This window comes from Heteronotia binoei, chromosome 1 (genome assembly GCF_032191835.1).
Source record: "Heteronotia binoei isolate CCM8104 ecotype False Entrance Well chromosome 1, APGP_CSIRO_Hbin_v1, whole genome shotgun sequence".
Taxonomy (NCBI): domain Eukaryota; kingdom Metazoa; phylum Chordata; class Lepidosauria; order Squamata; family Gekkonidae; genus Heteronotia; species Heteronotia binoei.
In genome coordinates, this window is record NC_083223.1 from 115559125 (window position 1) to 115578592 (window position 19468).

Genomic DNA, 19468 nt, shown 5'->3' on the forward strand with positions numbered 1-19468 from the left:
ATCTGGGGTTTTTTTGTTTTTAAATCAAGTAGATTTGCTTTGTTTCTTCTTTCTCCATGCCAGTCCCAAAATAGCATAACCAGTTCACCTAAATGATAACAACTTTTAAGCTGTTTTGCAAAACATTCATGAACAAGTTTTAGAGTGCTCAATATACACTCATTCTTCATTTCTTGAATGTGTGGGTGTGTGGAAGTGTAGTCATTAGGAATGGGTATTGTAGCAGCAACCTTAGCTGCTGGTGGTCAGGCAGAAACAAGGCCACAGGCGAAATCAGGAAGAAACAGCGGTTTATTTAACGTGTACACAGACCCCAGATCAGACTCATGTCTGAACACATCTGGGAGCCCTGAATGCAGGAAGGTCTACAGTTTTATAGTCACAGACAATCATTTCCAGTAAACACTCCCCCAATTACAGGAAAGGACAACCCCACATCCTATACATCATTACAAGCGTCATATTACTAAAGGAACAAGGAGGAGACAGGGAGGGTCTTTCCATACATGGCATTGATGTTGCTAACACTCTTGCAGCAATATCCTTCATAAAAAACACATTTGCCCCTTTGACCTGATCCCAAGATTTTCCAAGGTATATGACTCAATGCTTATTCCAGCAAGTTTCTAGTTGCTCTTTTCGGCAGTTGCGGTGGGCCAGTGGGTCAATGATTAACTTCCTCTTTTGCTGTCTTATGCTTTTACAAACGTTGCTTTCCCTACTTTCGCAATCTAGAAGAATTATTTCACAGAGACACCTAGCAAGCACTTTAAAATCTCTTTGCCCTTTTGCTTTCTTGCCCTTGTGCCTAATTAATGGCCTTCAATTTACCTTATTTAATAGATTTTTATTTCAGCCCTGCTTCAGTATGAATGCACTCATGAACCAAAGTTAATGATGAATTTTGGCCAGTCCATGAACTATAGTTAACCAGCTTGAACTTTCCATGAACTTTCAAGCTGTTAATGGTGATTCAATAATGGATACATTTCCAGACAGTCTCCACTCAATATAAAATGTTTACCAAACTTCTATACAACAGGAAACTGAAACGTGGAGGGCATGTAGAGGAGAACCTAAGGGATGTCTCCTGTGACTTTGATGTCTCTCACTTGCACAGGATCTGCTCTATACACTCATGAACCTGCACCTCTCATATCCTCAGAAAACATTTCCCTGTGGACTCCTTTTATGGGGGGAGGACCATAGCTCAAACCTCATAAATCCAGTCCTCACTAGACTTGAATCCCTTGTGAGTTTAGTGTCTCTAGCATGCCAGGGGGGCATTCTACCACATCACACTAAAGTAGTTAATTTGGCATCTAAAAGTTTGTAACAGTTCATGGTTCACAAACTGGACCTGCCACAATGAACCACATTTTCTTGGTTTGTGTCAACTCCCCAGAAACCATTTCTTGGACTGTAGATATAAATAATTCATTGTAAGAATGATGGTGTTTGCTGACACGTCAGTGAATAGACTCAATGACAGAAAATACATGAACCTAATTTTTTTCCTAGCCTAGTAGCCTCAATAAATGCGGAATTGCATAGTATAGCCTGATCTTGTCAGATCTCGGAAAGTAAGCAGGCTTGGTACTTGGATAAGAGGCTACGAAGCAGAGGAAGGCACTGGCAAACTACTTGCCTTGAAAACTCTATAGGGTCACCATTATTTGCCTGTGACTTGATGACATGTTGCGCACCCCCCCCCCCCCCCCCGGTAAACTCAAAGTAACATATTAACATGTGTACTCAGATTTCTTCATTGGTGCTTTCTGATTTCTGATTTTTCCTTTTTCTTTCTTTTACAAGATATCATAGAACTCTGGAATTAGTTTCTCACCCCAGTTCTTTGCAATTGTACAGTGCCTTACCTCTGGGTAATGCATTTCTCAGTGTACTATAGCAGTTATTTACAACTTGATTTTTCTATGTGAAACAGACAAATCCACTTACAAACAATTGTTATAGTGCATTGAAAGTGCATTATCCAAAATGTGTGAAAACAGTCTTGGTTGGGAAGCAAGTGAGTGATTTTTCAGCCAACCATATAATTGAAGCAGCACAACAAGCTTGATTCTGGTTGTGATAGGATGGAGTGTTCAGACTTCATGGAGTTTTCAGACTGATGTCTGAGAGGCAGCCATACTTGTCCTTCTGTGAATAGCAGGCATGTCTCTATGGACAGGAATAGAGATCCTGTACAAAATCATTTTGAATAATGACTTTCTGAAAATAGTGCTGTTTCGCTGAATTTTTTTTTGGGGGGGGGGAGGAGTTGAGTTTCAGTTTTGGTTCTGTTCTAAATTGAAATTACAAATATCTTTAGGAAATGTAGCTATAAATGAATCATACTGGCAACTGATTAACATTTAGTCATCGTGACCTAGACAGGTCTTTTTTTTGTAGCAGAAACTCCTTTGCATATTAGGCCACACACCCCTGATGTAACCAGTCCTCCAAGAGCTTAAGGGCTCTTGGTACAGGGCCAACTGCAACCTGTTGGAGGATTGGCTGCATCTAGGGTTGCCAAGTCCAATTAAAGAAAAATCTGGGGACTTTGGGGGTGGAGCCAGGAGACTTTGGGGGTGGATCCAGGAGAAATTGGGGGTGGAGCCAAGAACAAGGATGTGACAAGCATAATTGAACTCCAAGGGAGTTCTTGCCATCACATTTAAAGAGACAGCACACCTTTTAAAATGCCTTTCTTCCATAAGAAATAATTAAGGATAGGGGCACCATGTTTTGGGGCTCATAGAATTGGACCCTCTGGTCCAATCGTTTTGAAACTTGGGGGGTATTTTGGGGAGAGGCACTAGATGCTATACTAAAAATTTGGTGCCTCTACCTCAAAAAATAGCCCCCCTCCGAGCCCCCAATACCCACGGATCAATTTCCTATTATTCCCTATGGGAATTGTTCTCCATAGGGAATAATAGAGTGCCTAGTAGACATTTCCCTCCCCCCCACGCTTTCTAAAGGGGGGGAGGGCCTCCAAAATAGGGAATCCCCTGCCCCCACCCTCTCACACACACACATTTACCAGATCTTCCTCCGGACAACTCTACTTCCTGTGAAAACGAAAGCAAAAGAAAGGGAGGGGCCGTTCTCAGAAGCCCTTTCTGCTTCCTGCTTCCTGCCCAGCCTTAAAGGGGGCAGACATTTTGCAAATGGCTCAGGAGCTCTACAACATGAAGCCTAAAGGTATGTTCTCCCCCCCTCCACCTCCCACCCCCGCTTCCAGAGTTTTGAAGAGCGGGAGATGAGGCTGCGAACCCAGAAATCTCCCGCCAGAGCGGGAGGTTTGGGAAGCCTAGCTGCATCAGGGGGCATAGCCTAATATGCAATGGCGTTCCTGCTACAAAAAAAGCTCTGGTCTTAGATATTATTAAAGTTTTGTGCCACTAACAGCACAGTCCTGAGCAGAGTTATTTCAATGTAAACCCATTGAAACAGTCATTGGATTATACTGTTAGATTTTGAGTTCACTGCAGTAGGTATATTCAGAATATACATGGCAACATTGATGAACATGAAGGGAATAGACTTTGCTTAATAGCATATTTGGCATAAAAATAAATCCAATCCACACAAACAATTTCTGGTTATTATAGATACGCATGTCCAAACTTATAATATGATGGCTGGCCATATACAAATACCATAATGCTCCTGTGGCTTTTATTTGTTATTGTTATTATAGAAATCTATTTGTGTGAAAAAGGAGGAAAGGGTAGTACCCAAGCTACTATGAAGTCATGGTTAGCCATTTAACTACTTTAATTGCATTATGGCTTAATATTAAGTTTACGCATCAGAGGACAGAGATTGAGTGTAGAAAAGAAGCTGGATAAGAATAATTTTAAATAAATACATAAATAATGTGCACCTATCCCATATGCTGTGTGTACCAGTTTGGTGTAGTGGTTAAGTGAGCGGACTCTTATCTGGGAGAACCGGGTTTGATTCCCCACTCCTCCACTTGCACTTGCTGGAATGGCCTTGGGTCAGCCATAGCCCTGGCAGAGGTTGTCCTTGAAAGGGCAGCTGCTGTGAGAGCCCTCTCCAGCCCCACCCACCTCACAGGGTGTCTGTTGTGGGGGAGGAAGGTAAAGGAGATTGTAAGCCGCTCTGAGACTCTTCGGAGTGGAGGGCGGGATATAAATCCAATATCTTCTATCTTCTTCATCTTCTACCTGTCCTGCTTCTGGGTTTACTGAATGTCTCTGCATTGGATGTCATGCTGGAGTACATGCATAGTCCAGCACAATATCCTTGAAAAATGTGATGGCTGGGCAGATAAATGCATACCACAGAAAAGTTGGAGCTGCATTTGAGAGAGTAATATTTCTTTAAAATCTTCCCTTCTGCATTATATCAAAGCTGAAAGTGCATAAGTAAGTTGTAAGATTATTTAAAACTCTCTAATGTTCTAATATGATTTCCAGGATCACGTTGAAGGAGAGAACTGTGATCGTTGTAAAGCTGGCTTCTTTAACCTGCAGCAAGACAACCCCAGAGGCTGTGAAGAATGTTTCTGCTCGGGAGTAACAAATGACTGTGTGGGCTCTCATTGGAACTACAACACTGTAAGAAAAAGCAGAGTACACATGTTTACAAACATCTACTGTAGCCTTCCCCCCCCCCCCCTTTTTTAACTTATATCACACAGTATTTTCACAATTCTTTCTCCAAGAATGAAATAACTTGATTATTCACAGTACACGCCACATTTTCATAATGCTGACATTGGTGAGATATTGTATAATCTATGTCTAGGAGAAAAATGGCAGCAAATAACTCGGAAAAAATTACTGTCTGAATGTCTGTGAAGAGAGTATGAGAGAGACAGAAATGGTAATTTTTTTTAATATGACTCTTTTTTTAAAAAATTTTTAAAGTTTTATTAAGAAGAAATAATACAAATAAAGGAAAAGACAAAGAAATAAAATAAAAATAGACAGAGAATACATAAACAATCATCTCTCACAAACCACAAACAAGATAGATAAAAACAATCAACTGCAAACTAACATCTAACAACTAACATCTACCCAACCATACACACTGGGAGATGGAGAGAGTTAAGCATCAAAAAAGGCAAAGGGGGAAAAACCCCATGGTTACTCCGATCCGACACCTCTGCTTTTAACCCATTTATAAATAGGGTCCCATTCCTCTTGACATTTTTGCACATTGCCGTTTCTTAATCTTGTGGACATTAGGTCAGATTCTGCGGCTTCCAACAATTTGTTAATAAATTCATCTCTATTGGGAGTTTTCCCATTTTTCCAATATTTGGCATACAAAATTCTAGCTGTGGTAACTATATACAGTAACAGTTTCAATTTAGAAAGAGGCAAGCTTTGTCTACAGATATTTAACAAATACAATTCCGGCACATGGTTAATTTGCATTTTTAAAATTTTTTGGATCCAAATATTAACTTGTGACCAATATTTTTTAGCATGCTTACATTTCCACCATATATGAAACAGGGAGCCTTTAGCTTCTAGACATTTCCAACATTTGTTGGAGTATGTAGGATAGATTTTTGCCAACCTATCGGGCGTAAGGTACCATCTATAGACCATTTTATATAAATTCTCTTTCAGTTCTGCTGGTTTCATCAGTTTTATGTTACGCTTCCATAGTTGTTCCCATTCTTCCAAATCTATATTGTAACCAAAGTCCTTCAACCAACGTATCCATGCTTCTTTCACAACCTCGTCCTGCATCTTAATTTGAAGTAACCAGTCATATACTTTAGAAATTATCTTCTGTTTGGATTCTAGTATAAGATCTAGATCAATTGGTGTGTTCGTAAAGCCCTTTTCTTTATCTTTGCGAAATCTTGACTTAAGTTGGCACTGGAGCCACCAACTTAACTTAGGAAGTTCCTCCTCAATCAGCTCATTCTGGCTGTTTAACAAGAAGGCATAGTCTTGTAAGATGTCCCAGTTGTACAAGTTTGGATGGGTCAGAGCTTCTATTGGAGATAGCCACCTTGGAGTATAAGTATAATGTACTTTAATTTCTTCCCAGGTCTTGTACAGAGATCTTCTTATTTCATGTCTAAGGAACCGGCCAGTTTTGGTAGGAGCATGATACCACATATAACTGTGCCAGCCTTCCCCCAGGCCAGCACCCTCAATAGTCAATAATTTTTTATTGTCTAACTTACACCAGGCTCTCAGCCAAGCAATATAACAAGCTTTATAATACAAGTTCCAGTCAGGTAAGGCTAGACCACCTCTTAGTTTACTATCTTGTAAAACTTTCAATTTGATTCTAGCTTTCTTGCCTTGCCAAATGAATGTCTTGGTCATAGAGTTGAGTTGCTGGAAAAATGATTTGGGTAAGATAATTGGGATTGTTTGAAACAAAAACAAAATTCTTGGAAGAATGTTCATTTTTATTGTAGCAATCCTGCCTAGTAGTGAAATTTGTAAGTCTTTCCAGTTGGTTAAGTCATTGCGGATTTCTTTCAATATTTTTTCATAGTTGTCTCTATATAAAGACTTTAAATCGCTTGTAAGCTGAATTCCCAAATATTTTATCTTTTTTTCATGCTTAAAGCCTGAAAGTTGCTCTAATGTTTCGATTTGGTCTTTTCCCATATTTTTCGTTAGAATTTTGGTCTTAGCGACATTCAGTTTGAATCCGGATACTTCTCCAAACTCTCTTAATCTTTGCTTTAAAGAAACTATCGAGGAAGAGGGTTGTTCCAAGGTAAACACAAGATCATCCGCAAACGCCATAGTCTTAAACTCTATGTTGTTTATTCTGGTTCCTCGTATTTGAGAATCTTCCCTGATCTTCTTAATCAACGGTTCTAGAGTCAGAATGAAGAGCAAAGGGGATAACGGACACCCCTGTCTGGTACCTTGTTCTATCTCAATTGAGTCAGTCATTACTCCATTAAAGCTCACTTTTGCAGCCTGCTTTGAGTAAACCGCTTCAACCATTCTGGAGTATCTCTCACCACAGCCGACTTCAGACAATGTCGCTTTAATAAAATTCCAATTAACATTATCAAAGGCCTTCTCTGCGTCCACAAAGATGGCAGCAAGTTCTTTGTCAGGATGTTCTCTATAGTATTCAAACGCGTTCAATAATAGCCTCACATTCTGGTTCATTAATCGACCTGGTTCATTATGACTCTTAAGGTGTCAATCTTGTTGTATGGATGGAATTCTCCTGTTTATCCTCTGAAATAGTTACAACAGGAATTGTTGTCTCATGGAAATTAATGACATGTATCACACATGTCCATAAAACTATATGTAAAATGAGCAATATTTTAATGAAAAATCAACAGTATCTTCTAATATTTTATAGACATGTTCAGAGACATGAATTAACAGGGTCAAAAAGGTTTGAAGCTTTGAGGAATTTCAGGATTATAGACTGAGACTGCATTACTTCTCCCACCCCCTCCCCAGGACTAATTAGGGATCCAGTATTACCACTTTTCTATTTCTTACCTTGATCTGTTTTCAGTGGAGTGATCTGTATCATAGCAGATCAACAGTGTACATTAACACTGGGATGCTCTCAAGGCAAAAGACAAGTAACGTTTTCCCCAGTAAAACCTAGGAATCATAAACAAAAAATGAGGAAGTTAGAAGACTGAGACTTTTGGCACATCTACACTGAAAGTATTGGAAAAGCATGAAGGTATGGGAGAATCCTAAAGTTGTGCTGACCCTTAAAAATGGAAAGATTTGTGAAAATGGCTTTGTCAGCATTGTTGTCTGCATTTGTTAATTCTGCAGAGCAAGTACAAACTCGTTTAGGGTATCTAAGCATACGGACAGATGGCTAAGTGGAGATAGTAGAGCCATGCAGTGCTGCTTAAAGATTCATTTCATGGCTTCTTTAACTCACTGATCACATGCTTAAGTCCTGTTTCACCATTTTTCTGCAGAACATGGGGTCAAATGCCTGGTCAAAGGCTTCAGGTGACCACCCATTGTGATATAACATACCATGTGTGCGCTTTAAAGCCTACCTTAGTGTAAGGTATGGAATGTGTGACGATTCTATTCCTCTGACAAAGCTCTATATCAAATCCTGATACACTGGGCTTTGCAAAACAGACAAACAAAAACCCTGCTTTAACTTAAGTAACTGTGTGTGTTAACTATATCTTTATGTGAATAAAATGAAAATGCATGCTAGGCTCATTTTATGGACCCTATAACCAAGATGCTCTTTCAGCTCGCAGCTGAGCCATTTCACAACTATGGTAACATCCAGTCACTGTAACACAGTCCAAAGCCTTGAGTATGTCTATGTTGTTACAATTTACTGGAGAATTTCATGATTTTAGAGGTTTTCCAAGGTAGGAATCTCCACCCCACAAGTCTTTGAAAAAAATAGCACAGCTGAAGTGATGTTTGATCTCTGCAACCAAGATTTTGAGCAAGAAAACTGAAAAGGGACTGTTAAACAGTTGGACCTGCATCTGATAGTCTGCTGAACTCTCTTTATTCTTTTGTACTGATGACGACTGCTGAGTCCCTTCCAACAGGGGTGCAAAACATATGATACACAAAGCTGTTTTGACAGCTGAGATGTTTTGAGGATTGCTGATTGAATTTTTAGAGAGAAAATATTTGCACTTCTTATCATTCCTGAGAAATCTTGAAATTATTCACCATCATTATTTCACAGATTTAGAAAACCAGAAGATAAATATTTAAATTATTTAGCTTTTTAATTTCAAACTGTTGGGGCTAACAACATGAAGCCTCTGTATTAGGTACAGAATACAGAGTTGTACTATTTCATTCCTTTTGCAGGAGAGCAGAATAAAATCAAACCTCCTAGTGGTTTTTTGAAATGGGAAAGGGCAGTGCTTCCATCACTGCTTGATGTGAAGTCCAAGGGTAGATCACTGATTCATATTTCAATTGCTCTGCTACAATACACCGTGAGAATGGTCTTTCTCTGTGTGATGTAGAGAGGGAGATGTAATCAACTGTAATTCAATGAGAGGTAGATTAAAAAAAAAAAACTATCACTGAGCTGAGCTGGAGGCTGGGATGAGAGAGAGCACAATCCTATTGATAGCCTAGCAATTCAGAAAGGAGGATGTTTTAAACTACAACCTAGAGTTTACAGATGCTCTCTGCTAGGATGCTTGAGGGAATGTCTCCAATCCAGAGCATTACATGGTAGCATTGGAATGAGAGGAGATGGAGCACCTACCCAGCCTGCATTGCATTGGGAAAGATTTCTTATATACCCCAGGCTGAGTCAGAGGACACAGCCATTTCTTCCTGCAGGGAGCTTTTCCTGTACCAAGAAGGAATTTCTGATTCCTGAATGGAGTAGATATTTTTTTTAAAAAACCCTTAGGAGGGTGAAATCATTACTGCAGCCCATCCCAGTATCCCTCTAGTGCAGCAAGGGACAAGACTGTTGTAGACCATAATGGTGTGTATGGGGTAGGGCTACCAACTTCCTGATGATGGCTGGAAATCTCCCACTATTACAACTGATCTCCAGGGGACAGAAATAAGTTCAGCTGGAGAAAATGGCAGCACTGGAAGATGGACTCTATGGCATTATATCCCATTGAATTCCCTCCCCTCCCTAAACTATGACCTCCGGTTGAGCCCCCAAAATCTCATGGTATTTCCCAACCCAGTGCTGGCATGACACCACTGTGGGGGGAGGTTCTTAGACAGTTTTGTGAATTGCACTAAATCTTTCAAGAAGCTTAGCAGCATCACTCAGTGTTTTTACCTGCCTCTTAAATTCAGGATGTGAGGATGAAAGGGAAAGCGAGATACCTCTTCCTTACATTTATTTCAAGAATGGCCCCCAAATTCTCTGTAAAACAGCAATTCCTGGGTCCTCTTCTGCAAAACATTTTCCTTGTCCCTAACCTATGCATGTATTTCTGGAAATAGCCAACATATTTTGCTATGAACAATTGTTTGCTAGTTATTTAAAATATTTATATTGAGCCTTACTTATTTAGCCAAAGGTGGCTTACAAATGCAAAAATAGGTTAAACTGCAAAAATGCAAAAATAGGTTCCACAGTGTAGAATCTATGCTATTTGAGAAAGCCCTCAGAAGATGAATGACCAGTGCCTTGAATTGAACTCAGATAAGAAACCAGCTTCCAGGTTGTCTTCAAGGGCAGTTCCATGTAGAAAATGTTGTAATGATCCAGTCTAGAGTTACCGAAGCATGGACTGCAGAGTGACTAAATCTAGAATGGGGGACTATTTCTGAACCAAGCACAGATGAAAGAAAGCTCTCATAGCAAAAGCACTGATGTGATTTTAATTTAATTCTACTTTAATAAGCTTGGTTCCAAGAGCATTCCCTAATTTTAAACCCCATTTGATGATCACAAACAGTCTTCTCCAGAACATACAATTTCCAAGCCAACATAACTCTCATCTGGTCTAGATTCACCTGCTTGACCACACTTTCAATGCATCTTAAATATGCATCTAATTTGGATATTAATGTAGATATATTTAAAATATATCGATGCTAAAATAATCATAGTGCTGTTAAGCCAAATGCCCTCAAAACGAGGTTGGGGAATTAGTTTGATGGACACCCGGCTTTAATAGGAATCTTTTTACCAATGTATACCAGGCTCAATCATCCAGAGAGTAAATGCTCAATAAAAGGGACTCTAATTTAATAAAATCAATTGTAATTTATTTAGAATAATAGTTCTTTCACACAAGATAAAAATACAAAACAGTCACACATTCACACAGGTCTAAGAAAAACAGATAGATCGATAGGGGTACATATAAGGGTAGACATACAGGGCGATATTACCTCTCGCAGACTCCAAGGAAGACTTCGAAGGCGACAGTTGAGGGAATGCGGAAAGAGCCCGAAACTGATCAGGAATCGGGGATGTATCTACACAGCGGTAAATGGGTTGCTGAATAGAAGCACACCTGTGGGTAGCTAGTCCACAGGTTATAAAGAGTCACCTAAGTCCCGAGGGGATGGGAGGTGACTGGGAGGGGAGATGGGAGGTTCTGCTGATGACCACGAAGGCTGGGCATCGGCTGAACCAATGGTGAGTCTTTGGTGACACCTGATTGGGTGTTTGCTTTGACCAATGGACATCACCTTCGTCCTGGGCATCCTGGAAATTTCCAAGTTGCAACATGGCCTGAGGCGGCTCCGGTGGTATCAGTATGGAAATGGCTGGGTGCTTGGGATGAGATGGGATTATCTGGGAAGGTGACAATAGGGAATCAAATATTGACCTAGGTATCCCCGGTGTAGACAAAAGGCTTGGATGTGACAGGAGAGATCCTTCCTCTTTTCCCATCCTCTTCTGGGCAAGAGTTATTGTTCAGGATATTGCTAAGCAATTAGGATCAACAGTTGAACTGTTAATCTATTCATAAAACGGATAGGTTGCTTGCGGGCTAGGAATGACTCAGGGTGCATACGTGAGACTCCTACTAAGAAGGAATGAAGTCTAGCCTGGCAGGAAGATGGCTACATGTGGTGTTAGCGAAACACAGTGGTTTCCATGCTTAGCGCTTCAACACCGGTCGCCTGGACAGCTCTGTGGCGGCGCAGCTTCTTCCTCACCATGGCGGGCCCGCTCAGTGACGGGGGAAACGTTCGTATATGTTGGCAAGCACTTCGTGCCGGTTTAGAATGCCAGCACAATAATGCTGCTTGTACACATGAGTCTTATTTAGTTCCTGGATGGCTTTACTCGCACTCTCTGGCCAGACGGGTGCAAGCTCACTTCTCCAGGTGCCCTGGCAACCGTGCTTGTGACTATAATATAGGAAAAGAGGGGTCATTTCCTCACAGTGCTAGGGTGGAAGATGAAGGCTAGGCACCAGCAAGAAACCTGCAGACTTGCATTCCAGGGATGTCAAGGCCAGCTGCACATGTCTGGCCAGAGGATCACCAGCTGGGGAGAGGGTGGCTATTAGGGTCTGGAGCTGCTAAGGCAAATGAGGGCATGCCATTTGGTTGGCAGGCTTGGCAAGGAGAGTGTGCTCTGTGGCCCCAGCTGCAGGGACTAAGTCAGGAGAGGATTTAAGGATGGCTGTGGAGAGAAGATGGGTGGCTGAAGGTGGGGTTGTGGTTAACCCCCTGGCTCTGTGGAAGGTGGAACAAGAGCATTGGGAAGGAGGGTTCTGCTCTGGAGAACTTACACATGCTTGCAAGTGACTCTCTAAGTGGATAACTGGATAAATACTTATATTGGAAACCTCTCCTTGTCTGTGAGTACATGCCAAGAGGTTGCATGCAATGTAGGCTACAGCTCCATTTATTGAAACATCCCATAATGTCTGCACCACCTTATTGTGTGGCTGAAGACAGGAATTCATAGATAATAATAATTCAATTGCTTCTTGCAGGCCTAGTGGATGGGAAAATGTAGTGAATGAATATCCCCCTTGTGCTTATAGGAATCACATGAGTGAGACCTTGAACCTAGAAAACTTAAGAACGGTTCCCTATTGGTGCTATTTAAAAGTCAGAAGACTCTGGTTAATTTAACTTTTGTTCCCCCCAATTTAAATGAACAATTGCATGGAATGACCAGGAATCCCTTCATTCATAATTATACATGCTCACTTGCTAGAAGAAATATGGTGAGTCCTATTCTCTGCATCTATATTAAATGGTAATTTACTTCATATTTAATCCTCCAAGCCTTTACATATGGAATATATAAAAATAAGCAAGGATGAAAGTCTGAAAGAGAGGAAGGAAATAGATTGTGCAAGCTTCATTGTGGATATTTATAGATACTTTCTTTTGTCGCCATAGATTGGGAGCATGACTGACTGGTACCTGACAGATGTACCTGGTCTCGTTCGAGTTACTCCTCAGCAGGACAGCTTTGATGGACCCCAGCAGCTTAGCATCAACAATGTGGCTGCAAGAACTGTACTGCCGCTGATTTATTATTGGAGTGCACCCAGTCCTTACTTGGGTGACAAAGTAAGTGCAGATGGTCTTTGTCTGGGTGTTAATTTGATTTATTAATAGCAAAAGATTTAGCAATTAAAAAAATAGTTGTCATTAGTGGAATACATATTTGACTGGGGAAATTGCTCACTGAATACAACTGGCATGGCAGAATATCCCCCATGAGACTCAAGGCAAAAGGTAAGTAGACTAGGGAAGGCGCTTCGGTTCCCATTGTGTCCTGGCAGACTAATGTCAGGTGTTAGGAAAGCTCACATATGCTATATTATTTCTGAATGGAATAACTCATGGTTTATTGTGTATGAATAATGTGAGTTCCAATAATGTCTTGTTTCTCCCTGCTACACTGAGATTTTACTGCTTTTCCCCGCTTAGTTCCCACAGCAGACCATCAGATGTTGAGGGTGTGTGGTAGAAAAATGTTCAATGCTTATTGAAAAATTAAGTGCAAAGAGTTTTGCTCTGGGGTTCCAGACATGGTGTGCTAAGTATAAATTTTATTGCAGCTTTTAAATTCATATGATTGCTGGGAAGCAGACCCATCCTCTAAGGTTGTTTTTATATATATACATATGCTATACTTCTCTTCTAGCTTCATGCACACAAGTAGACAAACACGCAAAACCAGGAACTGTGCTCATGGCTTAAATCTATTGGAACATAAATGAATAGGACACATTGTGGTTCTGTTGCTAATCAGGCTCCTACTAATTTACAGTGGCATCCTAAGCAGTATCAATGGACATAGAAGGGTATAACCCTATTGAATCTGAATGATTTTTTCCTTTATACTTAAGTATTGGAATCAGAGTCCATTCTGTTATGCTCAGTCTAGGGTTTAGCACACACAGCAAAAAAGGTGTAGCTGTTCTTTTGCTTTTTAAAAACTAACATGCAGCAAGCAAAGTCAGAAATCCTAGCCCCAATGAAACTTTTGAGCATTTAAAAGGGCAATACCCTTTTAAGTCCATTACAATCACTGCAATTGTAAGATTTCTAGTTGGGCTTGTCCCATTATATGGCTGTAGTATCAGTATGGTGAACGTATTCCTGGGAAAATACTGGAATCCATTTCAGATCTGGAGTTTATCTATCTATTTATGTATTCATTTACTTACTCACTAGGATTCAAGGTGGAACTATAATGTGTAAGTTGATGCAAACAATAGGATGAGGCATCTAATAAACAATGTAATAGGACTGGGGTTACAGAAATGTGCAACAAAACAGGAAGTATTAGATATGATGCCTTAATAATGCAGAAAATGATATAACATAAGTAGAAATCAAGAGGAGAATAACACATACAGCAAACAAATTACATACTATACATAGTGGTATAGCCTATAGTATACAGGATGTAAAAGAACTTTCTTTAGTTATTCCGTTATAAAATAGCCCTATTGCAATTCCTAAAAAGGACATCCTGAACAATTGTTTTACATAGATTGTGAAATGCCAGAAGCATGGGAGCCTTTCTGACCACTATAGAAAGGCCATTCTACAAGTTAGGGGCTGAAAAAGAGAATACTTTTTTAATTTTTAATTTATTTATGAATTATTATTTAAGAATACAAGCAATGGAAGTGAAAAATTAACAATTTTGGTTGGTTAAAATAATATCAAATGCTAACAGTAATAATATCCAGCACTAGAAGTCTACATCAGGAACAAGTCTCTTCAGATTTTCTGGCGCTGTGCAAGTTGCTCAACTCAGGAGGAGCACAAGAGATAAGATAGGATAGAACATACAACTGGTTATAGTTATGTATAGCCAGAGGTTGTTTGGTAGAAAAATAGATGGTGGAGCTCATCCAGGGATTGATATGCTGCTGCACCTACTATTCAGTGGACAAGGTGGGAAGGAGGAGGTGGAACTCTCAGAAAGGTTCAGGAGCTGTACTTCTGTGAGCTCCTTCTGAATCTGAGGCCTGTGTATAGCCATATATTCAAGTAAGTCCAACAAGGTTCTGTTTCTAAGCATCTAAATATTCAGGCAGAGTGCTCTAGAAGAAGAAAGTAAGCAAAGATACATGACCTGCACCCAGAATGAGTGCTCCAGAGCGCTAAGCCTCTTGTTAGATCCCCCCCATATTGCACTTTGAACCCTAGGATCCTCAACTTTCATATCTTTGGGCACCTCCCTCCCCCACAATGGGCTTAACATCATCAGCTGCCCTTGCTGTGCCTGCACCTTGTCTTGGTTTCCCAACTCTCCACCCTGTCTCCTGTGCCAGACCTCTCAGTGGGTTCCCCCCTTTTGCAGTTCAGACCCTAGTATCCTCCAGGGGGAGACAGGCAGGTGACTGCCTCCTGGGCCCAAGGAGAAGGATTGCCCATCTGCAGCAATAATGTCTACGATAAGGAGGTGGGTAGTGCTCACCCCACCCCCCCCAGTCAGTATTCACCGAACTTGGAGGGCAGGTAGAGGGGCATCTCAGGGAGATCTGCAAGTTAGATGCCACTAGTTTGCAAGGGAGCTATTTGACATACTCCTCCTGAAACTGCAGCTGTGATTTCCCCAGAGAGCATTTTCCTGTGGGGCACTTGGGTCAGGTGCTTTGCGGGTTGCTACTCAGCCCCACCCCCCCAATCCAATCCTCACCAAACTTGAAGAGGGGCATCCCAGAGAGGTCCTCAGCAAGGTTGATGCATGTAGCTTTTAGGGGTTTTGTTTGACGCACTCCTGAATCTGAGAGCAATTTCCTGAGGGCATCTGTTTTCGGGAGTTGTAACTTGTCTCCCCTAAATTCAATCCTAACCAAATTTGGAGGGAAGATAGAGGAGAGTTAGTTGGAGACTAGCTGCATGTTTGGCTTGTCTAGCCCCAAGGGGGGGGGGCATTCTGTTGCATCACAAAGCTCATGAAATGAACTAGTTCAGTAAACAGGGAAGTTCATAAAGGTTCATGGTTCGTGAAACCCCACGAACCACAAACTGGGACAAATCTCAATTTTCTTATTTCATGCCCACCCCTAATCAACAGAAATCTACAATATTCACACTGATGCTTTTGATGACTATATACACAAAACATTACCACCAGAATATATTTCTTCTTGTGATAATATACAAGATAGCAATTCAGATTTTATCTTACAATAGAGGACAATCCAGTCCAGTGAAACGTGATGTCAGAGATACTGTAGATTCTTCCTTATGGAGATCTGCATCTGATTGTTTTTGGCTAGTTTCATCAGTAATTTCGTAGTTCTCTATATTTGAAAAAATGTTTCTCATTGGAAAGTGAGAGAAAGTTTGATACATTCTTCTTGTTGCTCTTTCACCATTGACCGTTCTTCTGGTTGATCTCTGTTAGGCTTTGATCTCTTGATTTGATGTAGTAGGAACAGATTTTAATGTTGCCAATCCTTTTTCATTTTTATAAAATGACTCATGAAATAACATTGAAGATTTTGATAATTTGGTGAGAACTCTACTAGAAGTAACTGTTCCCAAGACACAACCAGTAGGTATTCTGTCACTAGTGTTTCATAATAGTGGGTGGACAGCCTCATCAACAAAAACTCTAGTGATTAATTTCAAACAATGAAAGGAATTTGTGCATTTTAACAACCTCTGTTGAATGGCTAGTTGGTAAAAAGTAAGAAGCAGTCTCACCCTTGCAAGTTCAGAAGCTTTCCAACAAGGTCAACAAGGTGAAGCTCTGTTCTCAAAATCTGTCTAATGGAACATTTACTTTTGTGCCTATTTTGCTATCATCTTCAGTTCAGGTCATTTTCTGAAACACAAGTTGGTACCTGGTTGTTTTGCAATCAATATGCCAATCAACAATCAAGTTTTTTGTCCAAGTTTCCCTTCATCTGTGGGCTTAGTAGACTATAGTTACATGGGAGATGGCAATCACCTTTTTTATATACAGGGACCACTACTGCATTAGTCCAGGCTTCAGGTATTGCACCTGTCATATTTATGATCGTAAACAAGGCAGCAAGGAAAGGGGCTCACCGCTCAGAGAATGCTTGGATCAGCTCAGGAGGAATAACATCTGGCCCAGAGGCCTTCCCTGGTTTAATGCTCTTGATTAAGGTGACAACTCTGGGCAGTCAACCAAATTAAGTGGGGCTAACTCTGGTCTCCCTAAAAACTTCTGAAAAGCGATCAAACCAATCATGAAGTGAAATCAGACTATAGGAGATATGCTTGCGACCCAAGGACCCAGATACCACTGCCCAAAATTCCCTGGTATTATTCAGTGTAGCCTGGATAAGAGGTTCCCAACATTTCTGTGTAAAGGCCATTTGCTTAGATTTATACAGTTTATGCAATTAAGTTTTTAACTGAAAACATTTCATTGGCGGTCTATCTGACCCAGATACCCTATACCAGGGTATACCCTATATAGATACCCTATACCAGATACCCTATACCAGGGGCGGCCAACAGTAGCTCTTCAGATGTTTTTTGCATACAACTCCCATCAGCCCCAGCCATTGGCCATGCTGGCTGGGGCTGATGGGAGTTGTAGGCAAAAACATCTGGAGAGCTACCATTGGTCATCCCTGCCCTATACTGATGATAGATAGCAAGGATATGAGACTTCATTTGGTGGCATTCATTATCAAACCAACTACTCCTGTCTCTAAACTTAGCTTGCTGTTTTTGCAGCACTTGCTGCCTAAAAACATCAAGAAGTTGCATTACAAGATTGTTGTATTGCTGAGACAATTCAGATTGTTGATTAAAATTGCTGGAAATTGATAGAAACCTATCTAAAAAAGCTTCATTAAGAACACCAGCTACTTTTTGAGCCAGTCTGTTAGACCAAGAAATTAGACAGTCTAGTAGTCAGATTTGGGGATGCAGTTCTTAGTTGCTCTAGGATCTCAGCAGGGACAAGAGGCTCAATAACTAATGAAAGGGGGAAATGGTCACTATCTATGCAATCCCTAATTGAGAATGCACTCACCTGTTTCCATAAGGCTGGTGACATAAAAAAATAATCAATCACACTACATCCTTGACTCGAGGCATAGGTGAATTCACCAAGATAATCATATGGGGGGACCCCATTCAAAATAGACTGATTAAACCTAAGACATAGCTGGGCAAGACAAACCCCTGCCTTATTAATACAAGAGTCCTTAGTAATAATAATAATAACAATAATAATAATAATAGATTTTATTTATATCCCGCCCTGCCCGCCTAGGCGGCTCAGGGCGGCTAACAACATTTCACACAATTAACATAAATAGATAAACTTTAAATTTAACAATTAAAAAGAAATTAAACATAAAAACCAGTTAATTAAGTTAAAATACATAATTCAAATTACATTAAATATATCTGGCAGCAATAAAATTGTTTGGCGCTGGTTCTGCCAGTTTAGATAGTTCCGTGATCGTATTATAGATGGCGGTTCTTTATTCTTAGCAACTCAGCAGTCGATATCGGCATAGGCTTGTCTGAAAAGGGCGGTCTTGCAGGCCCTGCGGAACTGGTCAAGGTTCCGCAGGGCCCACACTTCCTCCGGAAGTTGGTTCCACAGTGCCGGAGCCGCGGCTGAAAAGGCCCGTGTTCTGGTGTTTTGAAGTTTGACCTCTCTCGGCCCAGGGATGGTCACTTTATTTTTACCCATTGACCTCAGTGCCCTCTGGGGTTCATATGGGGAGAGACGGTCCCTTAGGTAGGCTGGTCCTCGGCCATATAGGGCTTTAAAGGTAATAACCAACACTTTGTACTGGACTCGGTAGGTAAATGGCAGAAATCTTAGAAAGTCTAAGATGGAACATACTGTCAAGCAGTGAATTATCAGACTGGAGACCTAACCCCTTGGCAAGGGCAGGGCCGTCCTATCCAAGTCTGGCATTAAAATCACCAGCCATAATTATACCTCTTAGTGGGAATTTTAGTTCTAGGTCCTCAAGTAGTAGTTCTACATCCTCCCAGTAAAGAGATGGTGAATCTTTGTTCAAACATGGAGGGATGTAGACATTTATTAATATAAAGGAGCAGCCTACACCATCCACCAAGCAAGACTGAACATTAACATTGGTCCCCTGGAGAAGGGTAACAACTAAATTAGATTTTCTGGACCATAAAACAGCTAGACCAGCTTGATCACACCATAACAACTAGTTTTTAGTGCTGGAGCAGAATATGCATTAAACTCCTCCAGCATAATCTCGTGTTGAGCCCAAGTCTCTTGAAACGAGATTATGTCAAATCCATTGAGGAACTGTCTAAAATTGGGATCATTAGACTTGCTTTTCAAACCCGCAGTGTTCCAGGAGAGGAGCTTAAGTTCGAGGGGGAAGAGTCAGTCAGTCAGTGGGCCTCTGTCAAAAGCTCTAAAGACTTATTTACATCGGGGCAGATGCAGTGATTCCTCACGCTTTTGTTGTTGGACTCAGCAACCAGCCCCAGAGCCAGATTAGAAGGGTGACCAGTAATCAACGGCTGGACATCAGCAGTTGGGGAAGACACTTGCATTATTTCAGGTGAATCCTCAGTTGGGGGTTGAGTAAAACGTGTTGAGG

At 40.9% G+C, this 19468-nt stretch overlaps 1 protein-coding gene across 8 annotated transcripts in view; it reads left to right on the forward strand.

The window, feature by feature from the left end:
* The window catches only part of LAMA2 (laminin subunit alpha 2), a 900941-nt gene that overhangs the window by 383830 nt on the left and 497643 nt on the right, over nucleotides 1-19468 (forward strand). For all 8 annotated transcript variants that reach the window (XM_060239150.1, XM_060239173.1, XM_060239164.1 and 5 more), the window contains exons 11-12: nucleotides 4452-4592; nucleotides 12804-12977. In XM_060239150.1, the coding sequence (XP_060095133.1) occupies nucleotides 4452-4592; nucleotides 12804-12977 (315 nt within the window). The remainder of the gene's footprint in view (nucleotides 1-4451; nucleotides 4593-12803; nucleotides 12978-19468) is intronic.